This window comes from Lissotriton helveticus, chromosome 7, assembly GCF_964261635.1.
Source record: "Lissotriton helveticus chromosome 7, aLisHel1.1, whole genome shotgun sequence".
Taxonomy (NCBI): domain Eukaryota; kingdom Metazoa; phylum Chordata; class Amphibia; order Caudata; family Salamandridae; genus Lissotriton; species Lissotriton helveticus.
In genome coordinates this window covers 404,354,635-404,372,129 of record NC_136068.1, presented here as the reverse complement: position 1 = coordinate 404,372,129, position 17,495 = coordinate 404,354,635, and the positions used below count along the sequence as shown (strand labels likewise).

General features: G+C 48.8%; 1 protein-coding gene across 2 annotated transcripts in view; it reads left to right on the top strand.

The window, feature by feature from the left end:
• LOC144766788 (inactive serine/threonine-protein kinase TEX14-like) overlaps nt 1-17,495 on the top strand; it is a 1,338,527-nt gene that overhangs the window by 941,486 nt on the left and 379,546 nt on the right. For both annotated transcript variants that reach the window (XM_078650521.1, XM_078650519.1), the window contains exon 14: nt 11,199-11,539. In XM_078650521.1, the coding sequence (XP_078506647.1) occupies nt 11,199-11,539 (341 nt within the window). The remainder of the gene's footprint in view (nt 1-11,198; nt 11,540-17,495) is intronic.

Here is a 17,495-nt window from a genome sequence, read left to right as displayed (position 1 = left end):
GTTGGGACTCACTAATTGCTCCGTTTAAAAGCGTTTAGTTCCTCCTTTCAATTGGTTCGCCGCTAGCCAGGTTATGCAAAACACATATTAAGGCCACAACATTGGGTGTTGTTGCAAGCTCCAATGATGGCATCCAAACAATATTCCTCTATATTACGTCGGTACTAAAGCCGCTTGAATATATAAGATACTATCCGATTCGCCTTCCCGGATCATGTGATTGGTTTCTGACAGACTTACCGCGATTGTGCACTTTCGATTGTTTTTGAATCGGCTCAAAATTTCCCTCAAGGAAAACATTCCCAAGCAAACAGGTCCCTGTCACCAGTTCTCTCTGGTAAAGAAAGTGTATTGTTCCTTCTAGTAAGCAACTGTAGAACTGTTAGTCAAACCCTCGTTCTCTCACATCTGGATAGTGACAAACCCAGCTCCCCACCACCCACTCTCCTCGCAGTCTCCTTACAAGGGCATTCTACAGAATACAGCATCTCTTGGCTAAGGCCTGAACAAATATATCCACATCACCTTCCTTCTTAATGACATTGACTGTCTCCCCTTGGCAGCTTACACCGTCTTCAAAACCAGCTACATCATTACCAAAACCATCATAACCTGCCCCCGCTTATCTGAATGTCATGCTCGACATCTCGGGTGGCTCTCTGTGCACCCACAACCAAAAACCATTAACCGGAAGCACAGAAGTTTAAAAAAAACAGGGCAACAGGCTTTTTCCATCTAATCACCCTGGATCTGGAACAAAATTCCCATATCCATCAGGACAGTCAGAACTCTGCTCCAGTTTAGGAAAGAGCTGAAGTCTCTCCCATTTACAGAACATTACATCACAATGTAGTAAAAGTCCCCCTATGCTCCCAAAACCCTGCTACATATCCAGTCTGCATCTTTGCTCATATGTAGCACTCTGCTTTATTTTGCCTAGATTCATGCTATACAAATATTACATAAATACCTCTCTGTCTTCTGGCTGGGAAATCGGCCCATTAGAATAAGAGCGCCATGATGCTGCAGCAGTTAACTTCTTAGTGGCTCTGTTTCCCTTTCGACTATGCCTTTTTTTCCGTTCCCAGCGCTACTCTCCCGTCTACTCTTCAGATTTTTTCACTTTTACTAAAAGAGGTTCCTTATAGATGAAGAATGAAAAATGTCCTAGCTATCATAACCAAAAGTTTTCATTCTATTAAGGATCGGAGGTGAGGATTATGCTATTATTTCTTCACTTTATTGAATAGCAGCCATTTAAAGATAACAACAAAAAACTACCATTCCCATGAGGCCCTGGGAATGAGGCAACAAAGTTAACAATAGAGTCACAGGTAGACTGTCCAAATCCTCTCCACCAATCATGGGGCTTCAATCAGTTCATAGTCCTCTGTCATTATCCATTCTCTCTCTTTCGTCGTTCGAGGTCAGCCACCATGGACAGTTCATGAATCTTGTTCATTGGAATCCCCTCCTGAAAGCAAACAACATAGTTTAGGTGACAGCACTGGCTAAGGATTAGCCCTGCAAGGGGAAAAACAGCATAGAGCACATCTATGAGGAATGAATGCACAGTGAATGTTAACAGAAGGAAACAAAAGAACTGGCTTACTCCACTACGAGGGTGGGAAAGTTACAAATGAAGTTGTACCCTGATAGGATAATCCTCACCACTGAGTCCTTAATATAATTGAAACTTTCCGTTACGATAGCTAGGAATTTTGTCATTCTATGTCAGGACTGGAGGCGAGGATAATGCTAGTTTAAAGCTTACTCACCACCAAGTGAGCCATCTGTATTACTGGTGTGAAGTAGAACCGCTTAAACGTAGAGTCCGAAGACCAATCTACTGCACTGAGAATGTCTTCTAGATGGGTTCCCCAGGTAAAAGCTTGAGAGGCCATAGCTCCTCTGGTAGAATGTGCCCCAAAGGCCTGCTTCCTGCTTCATCCACTTCACCCATTGGGCAATCGTGGGGGAAGAGACAGCTCTATGGGGTTCCTTTATAGCAATGAGCAACTGACGCTCTCCTGAAGGGCGGGAACTCCTCCAACATCTCCTCATAGGCTTTAAGGCAAGAGACTACGCACAGCTTGGGAGAATCCGGGAAGGCTGGGTATGAGATGGATTTCGTCCCACTCTTAGTGCGTCTTCGAATCATAAACGTAACCCCTGTAGATGAAAATATCCTCCCGAAAATGTCCAGGGCCCTGACATCTGAAACTCGTCTACAGGAGATCAGACAAAAGAGCATGGCCAATTTAGCAGAGAGCTTGTTTCTAGAGAGGAACCTGTTCGGTTACCAGGACAGGAACAAATTCAAGACTTGGTTTACATCCCAGAGGGCTGAATATCGGGGCTCCGGAGGTAAGGAAAGGTGTATTCCTCTGAGGAGGCGACAGATAAGAGGTTGTTCCCCCACCGGGGAGCCATCCACCGTAGCGTGTCCCACCAAAATAGCCGAGCGGAATGTGTTAATAGATCTATAAGCCAAACCTTCCTCAGCCAAAGAGGCCAAAAAATTCAGGATAGCTGTCACATCTGCTGCCACGGTATCGAGACCATGTTGCATACACCAACTGTACCACCTTCTCGATGTGGAGCAATAGCGTTTGACAATACTATCTGCCCAGACCTTGGACATTAACTTCTCAGTCGCTCCCGAAAGGCCTGGGACCTCCCATCGTCCCCTGTAATCTGCCACGCCATTAGGGCTAGAGAGCCTTGCACGATGAGCTGATGAGGATCCTTGTCCGGATTTAGGAGGAGTGCTGGAAAGCAGGGGAGAGGGATTGGAGAATCCCAAGAAATTTCCAGAAGAACTGGAATCCAAATTTGAGACCTCCAAATTGGGGTAATAATGACCACGCTCGCCCCCTGGCATCGAACTTTGAACCGAGGCCCTCGTTATCATGGCGAATGGGGGGAAAGCATAGCCTAATTCCTTCCGCCAGTCCTGCAGGAATGCATCCGTCTTCCCTGCCAGGGGATCTGGTCTCCAGCTGAAGAACCTGGGAAGTTGGTATTCCAAGCGGGAGGCAAAGAGGTCCATCAAAAAGGGAACCCATCTGCGATGGAGGTCCGCAAACACTCCAGCGTGCACTTTCCACAGGCTCACAACGTGAAAATGGCGTGATTGGAAGTCTGCCACTTGGTTGTCTTGTCCGGGAAGGAATTCCGCCATGACTGAGACATGGTGATCGCGGCAATACTGCCAGAAGTTTGCCGCAAGGTCTGAGAGGGCTTTCGTTGTTGTGCCCCATGACGGTTTATATACCGGAATGACTATATATTGTCTATCTTGAGAAGTATACAGGACCGGATCGAGTCCTTGGTCCAGCATTGGATCGCAAACGAACCCGCAAGTTACTCCAAACAGTTTAAATGTAATTGTTGTTTTAGTGGGACCATACACCTTTCGTGGTGAGCTCGCCACATCTTGCACCACAGCCAGATCTGCTGGCGTCTGATTCTATAACGATGTCTGGCGCGGAAACAACAGTTGCTCTCCCTTTCCAATCCTCCATGTTGGCAAGCTTCCTTGGCCTCCGTTGAGAGGTTCACCTTCTGGGAGTAGGAAAGACCTCTGCGCAGGTGGGTGGCCTTGAGGCGCTGCAGGTCCCGGCAGTGCAACTGCCCTGGAAAGATGGCCTGGATCGAGAACGAGAGGAGTCCGACGATGCAGGCCAGCTGTCTGAGAGAGATCAGCGGTTCAGAAAAACTGGAGGAACCTCCTGTGTGGAGGGAATATGGGAATAGAGAGGTAGGCGTCCTTGAGATCCAGGCGCCCCATCCATTCGTGAGGTCTGAGGATGTCCCGGAGAAGGTGAATCCCCTCCATCTTGAAGTGGCAATAGGCCAGCCACCTGTTGAATCCGCGGAGGTTGATAACTGGTTGCTAACCCCGTCCGTTTTGTCCACCAAGAAAAGGTTGCTGATCAAACCTCTGGGATGGGGCATAGTAACCGCAATCCCACCCTTGTCCAAAAGGGACTGAATCTCCTGATAGACTAGGGCGCCGTCTGCCAATGAGAACCAGATGGGGCATGGAGTAGTGGAATGATAGGGTTCCCCATAGAATTCTATTTGGAATCCCTGCACTGTTTGCAGGACCCAGGCGTCTCCTGTGATTGAAGTCCAAGCCTGGAAAAAATGCCCCTGACACCCCCTACCTTTTAGAAAGGAAGATGGGAGAACACTCACAGGAAGTGTTGGAGGTGCCACCACCTCTGGCTCCTCTGTGTTTGCCATGCTTTCCTCTGGTCGGGTAAAAGTTCCTGAATCTGGCCTGATCCTGATATTTGCCTTTTTTGGAGCCATGTCCCATGTACTGGTTAGGGCGGCCAGACGAGCGGCCCTTTCCTTGTCCGGCCCTACAGAAAGCCCGAGGGTGAAACACCTTTTTGATTGATGACTGGGCTATGTCAAGGGACATAAAGGTGTTGACAAACCTCCCCAGCTCTTTAATAAATGGTTCCTCGAAAAGGCCACCCTGTGTGACCAAGCCCACCTCTGAGTCTGCTAGGTCTTAAGTTTGGGGTCTACCTTTATGAGCAGGGACCTGCGCCGTTCCGTAGACAGGGCCTAGTTGGTGTTGCCTAGGAACAACACTGCGCGTTGCGCCCAGGAGGATAGGGTCTTGGGGGAGATAAGGGATTCTGAAGATTTAGCCTCCGCCGCCATATCTAGGATCTTTGTAAGCGGGCCTAGAGTATTCAAAAGCTTGTATTGGCTAACCCGCCAGAACCTATCAATACCCTTTTTTGGGTCCTTGACAAACTTCTGTAGGAAGGTGGCCATACGAGGATCAATATCCAGTGTTAAGGCCACCTTGCCCTCCAGAGATGGGCATGGGCATTCTGCCCGGAGGTTGTTGCGGGCATCCTTCTTCAGAGGCCTATGGATTTGGTTTGCCATATATTGGGCAACCTTGTCTGAGGGGGCCCACTCCGAGGACCTTGGGTGATGTATGTCATCCGGGTCAAGCACATCAGCCCAAAGGCCCTGGTCATTCAGGGAAGGTGAAGGGCGAGAGGGGCGCCAGGGATGGGACAGGCCAGCATCATCATCAGTATACCTGTGATTGCCATTCCCGGGTCAGTGGAAGGCTCTGATGGGATGTACTGGCCAGAAACGACTGTTTGAGGCAGGCAAAGGCATCAGCGTCAACCCACGCTTCATCTGTGGGGGTTGCTGGTCAGTGGGGGCTCATTAGGAGGGGTAGTGGCCGGCAGGCCAGGTGCGGCTCTTGCATATTCTCGCAAGCTTGCGCGATTTGGCGAGACAGACGACTCTCTAAGGGTGCCATAGCTTCAGAGACCGCCCTATGGATGGATGCATCAACTGCATCGTAAAAGTCGTCATCCCACTGTAGCGCAGAAAGAGGGTCCTCCTCCCCTAGGTTGTCTACGTAGGGATCCATAGCTCTTATGGATAACCCTGATCCCAACACCAGGTAAGGTGTCAAATATAACTGTGACAGGGTATGTCAGGTATGGGGCGCTGGGTGTCAGCCTCTACGTTGGGCGGGCAAGGCTCACAATTATGTGGCCTGGAAGCCCGGGACCCTGAAGCCCAGGTGCAGTTGTTCTGAGGGCGCCTGCTGATAAAGGGTGCCGCAGGTCTTAATTGAGCCTGCAATACTGACTCCATTTGGAGCGTAGGAAAAGCTAGTTACAGACCTCCAGGGCGTATGGGCTCACACACATGCCTAACGGCAACGGTACAGACCCGTTGAAACGGGCATAGACACAAGCAGGCGAATAAGGCTCCCCAGGGTGGAATGTTTGGAATTTGGAGCTCGTGCTCCACCGGTTTTAGGCATCAACGGGCGCCCTCTGGCGGTCGGAGGAACACACCACCAAGCCGGCACCTTGCATACACGGCCATCAGAGAGCTCAGACGCTCCCACGGCCGGAATTGGGTCGACCCGAGTAGCGGGTGACTCGATAAGCAAACCTGAAAAGAAAAGGCACATAGTTGAAGGCAACACTGAAGACGTGTGGCAAAGTGCGCTCGTCAGCTTTAGATCACTGAATCGCCACAGAAACTGCACTAAGCAAGTGCATATAGCAGATGATTAAACTCTTCAACAATTTAAATAAATACCAAACATAAATAAAAGGTCATAAATCGCATTTGAGCAACACTACAGAAACACAGTCAGAGACAAAGAAAAGCACACGTATCTGGCTGCAATCAGCGAAGAAAGAGGCGGAATGCTCTATTACTTACCGGTAATCTTCATTACTCCGGGTCCCGTTGTTCTCGTCCCATTCATAACAAAGTGGAGATGACCATCTCCCGACAGAAAAAAACAAGAGGAATGCTGGGACACTAATACTGCCCCTCCCCCCGGGAGTACATAAGCAGTACTTACCCAGCAGCCCTCCTGTACTAACAAGCTCAGACAGGAAGGCCGGCCGTCCGGGAGGGAGGGAGGGGCGTATGAATGGGACGAGGACAACGGGACCCAGAGTAATGAAGATTACCGGTAAGTAATAGAGGATTACCCCCAGGTCCCTTATGTCCTCGTCCCATTCATAACAAAGTGGAGAACTACCAAAGCAGAAACCCGGGCCTTCCGCATGCACAAGCACACCCAGGAACCACAACAAAGCAGCATCCCAAGGGCGCACCGAGAAGGAGGAAAGGAAGACCGCAGGAAACAACCGGCCCGCATCCCAGCACAGGACAGCAGGGAAAGCACCGGAGACAAAGACAAAAAGGCCATGGCTCCAAAGAAAGGAGACCGCCAACCCGAGAAATCCACCCACCGGGACCGGGACCAGGACACAAAGGACCCGGCCAACAACCCAACGGAGAAGGCCGCCAAGCCTAGAACCAGTAGGAAGGCACACAGGACCCGGTAGACCCACAAGGCCAAGAGACCAGAAGCGGTAAACCGGACCAAGGAGGCCCAGGAAGCATTAAGAAAACCAGGAGCCGAACAGGAGCTAGAACCCGCTAGAACCCGCCTCGAAAGACCGGGAGGGGGAAGAACACAGAACTCCAGAAACCAGCTGAAAGCCCACCAAACAAGGAGAGGCCAACAAGACCGGAACCAACCCAAGAAACCAGGGAGGACACAGAGACATCGACCACAACCCCAGAAACACAACACAAGGGAACACAAGGCAGGAGGGGAGCACAAAGAAACCGGGAAACCTCAGCAGCCGCCCAACGATCATAGAGGGCAGCACAAAAGAAGGCGCCCACACGGTACAGGACCGCCCAGGAACCCCACACCCAGGCCAGACAAGCAGCAAGGGCAGGAGCAGTGGAAAAGAAAAGCCCAGGGAGCAGTGCACCCAGACCATAACCACAAGGCCCAAACCCAGCAACACCGGAGAGGAGCCAAGCAAACAGCAAAAAAACAGGGCAACAAAATGTCAACAGAACCGGGAAGCCAGGACCAGAGCCTAGCAACCCGACCACGCAGAAGGAACAGCAGACCCAAGTAAACCCCAGAAGGAGAGCAGAGGACCTAGCAGCAGGAAACCACAGACAACCCGGCGCCAGGAGGGAGGGACCCGCAGAGGCAAGAGCACCACAGAACCGCACCCCAACCAGAGAGGGAGGGGGGTGGGGCACCAAACAGACCCATACCGGGAACAAAGCCCGGGGAAGCAAGGGAGGAAGAAGCGAGCCAGGACCACAGAACCAGGAAGAACCCGGAAACGTCCGGCAACAAACCCCCAGAGCAGGGCGAAAAAGACAGCACAGCCCGAAAACCCTGGCGGCACAGCCCAAGGTCACACACAACCAGCAAGAAGCCGGCAGAACCGGAGCCACAGAACCCCACACAGGCCCACAACACCGGGAAAACAAGCCCGGGAAGAGAACCACCAGCAGGAGAAGGCCCAGAAGGAACCACACAGAAGCGGCCCCAAAGCAGAACACCCCGCCAGGACCCGAAGGGAGACCAGCAAGGAAGCAGAGCCCAAAAAGGAGCCCCACACGCAGGAGCGGCAAGCCCCAGCCGAAACCTCAGCCAGGCACCCACCAAGGGAACCAGACGAGACCAGAACAACCCAGGGAGCAAACACCCCCGAGAGCCGAAGGACCAAGAAGCCAACAGCACCCAGCAGCCCCAGGAGGCCAGGCAGGCACCAACCCGTCCCGACCAGGCACAACCACGAGCAGACAGCGGAGCACGGGGACAGCAGACCACTCCAGAGAACAGGTGGCACGACAGGACACGCAGCAACCAGGAGGCCCCAGCTAGGAACAAACCAGGCAGGCACCACGGCAGAAACAGGAGGGGCGGCCAGGAAACCCCAGAAGCAAGCCAAAGGCAAGAACGGGGAGAGCCAGAGCAGAAGCATCCAGGCCAAGTACACAGAAGGCCCCGGGACAACACCAGAAGCCCCAGGCCGTAGCAAAGGGAAGCCCACAGCACCAGGAAGACCCAGACGATCGCCCAACCAGGCACCAACCAGGCCAGGCCCAGCAAACCCGCAGGGAACAGATGAGAACAGGAGCAGGCAGGGCGGAACAGAACAGAACAGCCGCACCCAAGGCAGCACAAGCCACCCAAGCGCAGGAAGAGGGGACAAAGCACCCCAGAGAGCCCCCCGGCACGACACTGGCAAGCAACCAAGGACAGGAACCAGGTGCAGGCCAAAGGCCGACCAACCCCACAGAAGCCAGGAAGTAGAGGCGAGGAACCAGGGCACACAACCGGAGCAAGGCCACCACAACCTGCCCGCAGCGGAGACAAGGCCACAGACGGAGAAGGCAAATGCCGAAGAAGCGAGAAGCGACCCAAGCAGAAGAGCAGCAGAGGGCAAGGCACAAGCAAGCCGGCAGGGAGATCCCAACCAACACAGAGAAAACCCCAGGAGCAAGCAAAAAGGCAGAGCTAGCGAAAAGGAACCAGCCCCCAAAGAGGCAACAGGAACCCACGCCAACCCCGGAGGGAAAAACCCCCAAGCCCGAGCGGCCAAGTGCAGGGGCACCACCCGAGCGCGGAAAGGCCAGGGCCAAATGGCCGAGACACACAGGGACCCCAGAAGAAAGCAGCGCGGGCACCAGCCACATGTGTGTTCACCAGAAACCAGCACCGAAGCCTCCACCAACACAGCAACCATGCCCAGGAAGGAGCTCGGGCCTGCCCGTAGGGCGGAGGGCCACAGGAAACGAAGAGCATGGGACACATCCCCACAGAAAGCAGCACAAGACGTAATGAAAAGCACATCATGAAGGGCATCTCGGAGCTGAAGAACAGAAGTGTACAGCCACCCAACTCAACGGCAACCACACAAACAAACTGAGAAGGACAAAAGTGGACACAAGAAACCACGGAGTCACCAGGCCCCATTTCTTTCAACAGCTTATCTCAGCTAGCGCTTCCTGGGGCTCCTCAAATGTTTCTGAGCACTGCAAATACCTGACGTCATTACAACCCAGTTCAGATGCACTCTGTTACTGACCGCTGACTTGACCCTGCCGGGAATTGAACTTATAACCTCAGATCATGTATCTGGGATGCAGACTCATGAATTGTGCAACGCAGCAAACATCAGCACGCGTGCAGCTCACTGAGCCATCCGAAGTCATGACAGAGAGTGAAAACATGAAACAGCCCAAGAAAACAAACACAGCACCGGAGCCAGAAGCCCCGGGCCCCAAACCCGCAGCCCCAGCAAGAACGGGACAATACATCCCAAGAGCCGATGTAACTCAACACCCAGGCGAGCCATAAACAGAGGGCAAGCCTGAGCCCCAGGACAGGCCAGAGAACTCCCAGCCAAGGCAGGGGAGCTGCCGGAACCCACAGCATCAGCTGCAGAAGGGCAGCGCCGTCCCCGGTACAGAGGCAGCCCGGGAGCAGGGAGGGGCTGCAGAGGCACAGAGCCGGGCCGGAGACAGGACACAGAATGAAAACTTACACAGAACACAGCAGGAGCTGCCTGCGGACCGAACACCACCACAGAGCAGCAGCGCCCGTGAAAGTGATGCACGAGTAAACATCCAGCCTCTCGGACACCCCGGCACAAACCCCAGCACAGGAAAGCACGGGCGACAGCAGCAGCGAGGCTCGGCTCCCCGGCCAGGCTCGAGAAGCCGAGCCCGCGACCCGGAAGCAACCGGGAACTCCAGCACCAGACACAAAGGGCTGGTAGGTGCATGCAGCACACAGCAAAGCCGGGAACTCCTCAATTCCAACACCGGCTCCAAATAGAGACTGACTCCAAGCAAGCCCGGCAGGCCAGGAGGCAGTCCAGGGAACCCCGCGCCCTCACAGCCAGGCATCCGGGCGGGGGGAAGAAGAGAAGCACCGCCACTTAAGCCCAGCAGGAGCTGCACCAGCACACCATCCAATCTGTCGACAGACAGAAAAAAAGAACAGGAGGGCTGCTGGGTAAGTACTGCTTATGTACTCCCGGGGGGAGGGGCAGTATTAGTGTCCCAGCATTCCTCTTGTTTTTTTCTGTTGGGAGATGGTCATCTCCACTTTGTTATGAATGGGACGAGGACATAAGGGACCTGGGGGTAATGGATAATGACAGAGGACCATGAACTGATTGAAGCCCCATGATTGGTGGAGAGGATTCGGACAGTCTACCTGTGACTCTATTGTTAACTTTGTTGCCTCATTCCCAAGACTTTATGCGAATGGTAGTTTTTTTTTGTTATCTTTAAATGGCTGCTATTCAATAAAGTGAAGAAAGAATAGCATAATCCTCGCCTCCGGTCCTGACATAGAATTGTCAAGGGTTTACAGCAATGCAGGGTAGTACTTTGATCCATGTATGGCCGTGTTTAATTTGGGCTGGTGGTTTCCGGTGCTCCACAGGGGCACTTCATTGTTAGCACTCATGCTTGTGACAGTCTGTGGCGGCGCTGTCTTCCACAATTGGTTAGGAGCACAACAACAGCTGTTTATTAATTTAATATACATTAACAATTTCCTAATACGCGATCCCCAATCCAATGTTAAAGTATACATTGTCACACTTGTAGGAGTGTGATGCTTAGTAGTTGTGTTGTGACTGTAATTAGCAGCGCTGGCAGGGGCAGTGATCGTTCAAGCTGATGTGTCCTCCTGACCAGGGCCACGGCACTTTTTGTTTTACAAATTAACCACTGCCGTAGACAGTAACCTGTCCTGAACAATGCATTTTCGAATTGCATTTTTGGTGATCTGCACCCTGTGTTCTGCTGAAAATGGATGTGCCCTATCTATTTTTCAGGAGTCCCTTACTTTGAGCTGGATGCACGTGACATGAAGGGCCCCGAGAGGGATGTGCTTAGTGGACATGACATCCAATGCCGTCCTTCTTTGGGAGAGGAAAGACATTCAGACTGCCTGGAATCCTCCCCCCTCTCTTCTGCCTCACTGGGATCAGAACAGTGCCCCTCAAGACGCTCAGATGACACTTTTGCACGGCCTGCAGCGTGGATACTTCAGACATCGACTTCCACCTCTTCAGAAAGCAGCTGGATCCTGGAGACTACGGAGGAGGACACCGAGGGAGACGAACTGCGCACAGAGCATGGCTCAGAACACAGCAGTCTAGGGTACCTCGAAGCGGTATGTGTCCAAGCCATTCTTTCCAGAACTTATACAAGTACAAGTGCATATGTTGGTCAAATACCGTAGAAAAACGTACTGCTTGATTGTTCATTCATGTAGTGCTGTCACGTAGCCGTTGGGACGTCGCAGAGCCTTGCCGACATGGAATACTCAAAACAATAATACAAGAACAGAGTACATAGGTTAGGATTAAAACTACACCACATGGAACGTAATTATAGCATAAACCAAAGAGGTCCATATATTTACTCTGGTGGTTTATATTGAGTGAAGATACCACCTTTTGACACTTTAATGTCTCATGCATATTATGTTTGAGGTAGTTAAAACTGGATAGATACCTGTTACATGCAAGTTAATATGGCTCGGCGGTTGCTTGTTTAAGATTATTAATTAGCAGTAAGTTAAACTACAGGTGCATTGAAGCACAGGGTTGATAGAGGGCGTTAGGAGTATGAGTTTGGGGTGAGGGGCGATGTACATGCTGTAATAGAGCGGGTCACCTGCAAACAGCTGGAATTTGTTCCATCATATAATCTTCGTTATCAGTAAAATCATAGTTTGGATAGTTCGAGTAGTTTTCTGACTGCACCTTTATTCATAAGGAGTAAGTGATCTAGAGCCCTGGGCATTGCACCTGTGTTAAGGTTTGCTCATTGGCAAGCTTTTTTTTCTTAAATTGTTTGAGGGGGGAGGGGTTGATAGGGTTTTTTATTGACTATATTTATTCTACTTGTCACAATGCGATCTGTTTTATTAAGGTAACATGAGATGTGTTTTTAAAAATGTATTTTATCCGTGTAATATGCTTTTATGGCTGTGTTTCACTGCCAAAATAAAGTCTATCTAAGAAGGTGTTAAGGTTTTGATGGCATATGGCCTGTGGATTTTCTAGAGAGAGGCGAACCACTCTCTCAAAGTTCAAGCCAAGCTCACCTTGAGGTCCTCTTGGTAGAGGCGTTACTTATTTAAGAATGTTAGAGGAGTGGGAGTCTGAGATTTCCCTGTGAGCAACAAGGTGTACCCAACTAAGAATGATAGGATGGACTGGGGTAATTGGACGGTGGTAATGAACAGGGTTAAGGACATTCGGTTTTAGTTATTTGGGGAAAAAGACTAGTTAGCATGGGACCTTAGTGAGATAGTCTGGCGTATGTTGTACGCTCTAGTCCAGTTCCTCCTCACAACTCTGCGTTGTAGGCAGGATTCACACTTAGAGAGAGGAAACAACATGGAGCAATGTGCCAAAATCCATAGCTGGATGCGTGGGAACCCCCACACTCCACCCATGGAAAGCCTTCCCAGGACAGAGTAACGCACGGCAGCATTACTCCAGATTCACCAAACCACACAGGGCCACACAAGGAGGCCTTATGTGGCTTGGTAAATCTCATTTTAGGCTTTGCGTCGCCCTGCGTCCCCTTGCGTGGTGCAAGGTCGACACAAAGCATTGATAAATATGGACCTAATTGCTCAGATTTGTGTCCTGAAGAACTTTGCAATGTATTTTGTTCTACTGGATTTTACAGTTGTCCATTGCTTTGCAGCAAGTGATTGGTAAGTTTTGAGCTATCTTTACTGATTACTTGGCTTTGATGCCATTCTAAGTGTTTATGGATGTAGTAGGTTTAATCCAAGTGTTTCACAGTGGATACCTTGATTAATGATAGAATATCATTTGGCAGTATACGTTGTATAGATGTTCCACTGAGGGGACACACAACTGTATGACTTTGAGCTATGTTGTGCATATGAAGGTGACCGGAATTGTGTTTATTGTGAACTGTTGTTGTAGGGTGACTTGTAAGTGTGGCTTGAGGTGGATGCACCACAGATCTAGCTAACAGTGAAGCATCTGGGTGGCTTTTAGCTGATTGCCTCAGGGGGTGTCTCCTCATCCACTGGCATTGACAGAACACCACAGTGCAACAACTTGGAGGGATAATACTATAGAAATGGTAGGTGGAACCAGGCTGAGGCAGGAAGAGGATGGGAGACAACGAGCACGAATCAACTGCCCCCTTCCATGTGTAGATGATGATGAGAGGCCTTTAAGTAGACACAAAAGAAAGAAAGAAAGTGGGAACAAAGATTACAAAGATTTAACTCGCTAAGCTATCTTAAATGGACTACATATGTAAGAATTACATGCAATGCTCTTGTTCAGGTGCCTTAACCATCTAAGATATTTTAAGGGGACTGAAACTGTAATCATTGGTTTCTCCGGTATTTTCAAGGCAAGTCAGATAAAAAAAATCCTGAAAATCATCACAATCCAGAGCAGTAACTACACGATCAAGCATGCCACAAGTATTTTAGAGCTGTCTCTACTATTCCTAAACATTTTTAATGTACACAGAGGCAGAATTGCTTTTTTTTTTTGTTTATATTTTTGTCAGGGATTGGATGATACATTATACAAACAAGTAAATCAAAGCAGTATCTATGCTAAATGTAAACCAGTATCAGACACAATATCACCAGTGGAGGCAATAGAAAAAAACAGATGAAAATAAATAACAAAGAATAATATCTGACATAACATTTTTGGACCTCACACCCCTTTTACACTGAAATGAACATCCTAATACTTAGGGGCTGATCCTGATGCGGGTTGGAAATGCTTCCCGACTTAATCGGGTTGGAAATGGTTCCCAACCCACTCGGATCAGGACAGTCCGACCGACGGAATAAAATGCATGCGGATGCTTCCCGATACGATTTGGTTGGACTCCCATTGACTTCAATGGGAGCATATGTGCCTAACCGCATCATAATTGGGCCCTGGGTCGTTCCCAATCCGATTCGGAAGGAGGAAAGGCCATTAGGAGGCCTTCCTGTCCGCATTAGAATCAGGCCCGAGGTGGGAATGCTTTCCTAACCGCATCAGAATCAGGCCCTTATAGTTATATTATGTAAAGCCAAGACCCCCAAATTGCATTACATTTAGCAACTGAGCGAATGTCTCTTGACTTGGCCAATGCCTGTTCCATATCATACGTCTGTCTAACTAAAAGCCAACAATCCATAACATTTGGAGGCTTTGGCGAGATCCATTCTCGGGCAATAATCAACCTGGCCGAGACTAACAAAATAGTTAATAGACCAATACCTTTAGATCCAACATTCCTGCGACCCAGCATAATTTCCCCTACTGTCAGATGTGTTCCCAACCCCAGTTTCTGATAAAGGATATTCTGGACATCCTGCCAGAATATTCTCAACTCTGGGTATGTTACGAACATATGTTTAATATCTGCCTTATGCAGATCACATCTTAGGCACTTCATACTATCCGTAATTATGTTATTAGCCGCCCACTTAGCTAGTCTCTCTGGGGTGTAATAAAGAAGGCATATCGTTAGATGTTGTTACAATCTCAGATTAGTAGAATGCACCACTTCTTTAATAGTACAGAGTGCTTGTGTTATGGTACTAGCCACTACGGGAATCTCCAATACCATACTCCATTGATTTGCCAATTTTTCATAGTCGTCTACTCTATAACTGCCCAACCATTTATACACCTTACTGATCATAAACTTCCCTGCTTCGTCATAAATAAAGTCCCAGACCTCAGAATCAGTTGTGTTAGTCAACTGCAAGTGCTTTGAGAAATAATCTCGGATCTGATAATATTTTAACAACCTGTGATTTGGCAATTTATAAATTAACTGTAGTCTCTTGAAAGAAATAATACCATTATAATTGAAGAGATCGCCTAGGCATCCTACTCCCAATCTGGCCCAGTTTTTCCCCACCGAAACGTGAAATATGCCCGGTAGAGCAGGGTTAGAGTAGAGAGGAAATTTGTCATGATATGGAGATATATTACCCTTATGCAAAATTGCCCGCCAGATAAAAATGCTATCCCGAGCAGTCTTGAATTTAACTCTTTTAAAATAATTTGGATCCAATATTCTCTACAGAAACATTTTGCTCTCCTCCCCCAACATAAATGTAGGGAAAAATAAGGTAGTTGCAGGATGAATCAGGCTACGAAAGCGGCCAAAGAAAGCTGACCAGAAATACATCTTAAAATCCGGTAGCTTCAAGCCTCCTTGAACAAATGGTGACTTTAGTCGTTCTGTCGCTCGTCTGTACTTCTTATATCCCCAATATGAAGCTGCCTGTTGCTCCTTCTAGTTGTTTAAAGAAAGAGTTAGGAACTCGTTATGGAATAGAGCGGAAGAGATATAGGAACTTCAGCAGAATTTTCATTTTTACTATATGAATGCGACCTATGATGCCTAACGGTAGCTTATGCCAATTTTTAAGAGATTTAACTGTGACTTTCAGCAACTCCTCATAGTTCAAGGAAATAATTTTCTCTATTTGTGCTGATTGCCGCACCCCCAAATAAGTAACGACTGGGCAAACACCCCGTATGCAGTCTAGCGGTTTATGATTAAATAAAATTTGGGTCCTATTAGTATTTAATTTATACCCTGAGATCAAGCCAAACCCAGTAGCCGCCTCTGTTATTTCCCTTAATGCTCGCCCTGGGTCTGTTGAGAACACCGCTAAGTTGTCCGCATATGCGATGACCTTTAAGGAGGTAGTTCCATTACTAAAAGCACTGATTTGGGGATTATTTTGTAAGGCATAAATGAGTGGATCTATATATAGAGCAAATAATAGGGGTGATAGAGGGCACCCCTGACGAGTACCACAAGACTCGGAAAATGCAGATGACAACAAGCCAGAATATGCCAATTTAGCGCTAAGCTTGTCATATAAGGCTTGTACCCACTTCTTGAATTGACTCCTGATCCCAAAAGCCTCAATTGTAGCCCAGAGGAACTCCCACCCCACTCGGCCAAACGCTTTCCCAGCATCTAATAGAATCATACCAAGTGGGGTAGGTATTGTTCTAGCCACATCAAAAGCTGTCACTGCCATATTAACATGGGTAGTGGTGTCTCTATTTTGAGTAAACCCGTGTTGTTGAGGAGAAACCAGGCTAGGCATCACAGGGGCAAGTCGATTTGACAATACTTTTGCAAAAATCTTGGCATCAGTATTTATGAGCGAGATTGGTCTGTATGACCCACATTCCTCTGCCGGTTTATCCTTTTTTAGGGAAAAAACAATTTGTGTCATATTCCAGGAATCAGGCACTTGTCCACTGACGCCAATGGACCCTATCATCTTACTAAAATGCAGCCTCAAATCATCCTTAAAAGTTTTATAGAATTCCAAGGGTACAGAATCTTCCCCCGCTGCCTTGCCCGATGGTAAAGCCTTAATTGGCATCTCTATCTCCTCCCACTAGATCTTTGCATCCAAGGTCTCAGCTACCTCTTCCCCCATTCTTGGAAGGGAGCACCCCTGAAAGGATATCTACCTGCCGTGGCTGTATCGTAGATGTCAATAGTGCTTAATAGTATCTAACAAATTGCTCTAGAATCTGTTGTGGATGCTCATAAAGTCTACCAGCAGGTCCCCTAATGGATTTATTATGAACTTTGGCTCTATAGTCGGCTACTTTATAAGTCAAGATTTTCCCAATTTTCTCCCCATACTCATACTGTATCTGACGATATTTATTATATTTGACCATACTCTTCTCCTTAAGTTTTTTCCTCAACCCCAATCTAAGATTAATTACCTCAAACTCCAGTTGTTCTGAGTCACTCGCCCCATTCAAGAAATCTTCTGCACTACGTATTACGGAAGTCGCCTCTTTGAATACCCGTCTATCGATTTTATTTTGGTGCCAGATATACTGTTGAGTATGCCCCCTAATAATTGCATTAAATGTATCCCACATCACGATGGGAGAAGCTGACCCTGTATTCTCCTCAAAAAACCTTTTGATTTGTTCCCGGGTCCTAGCTAAATATCCTGCATCTGATAAGAGATACCTAGGGAATGTAAATAACCTAGGTAGCCTACTCTCTTCATGGATCTTAAAAGTAAGGAGAATAGGATTGTGATCTGATATTACTTT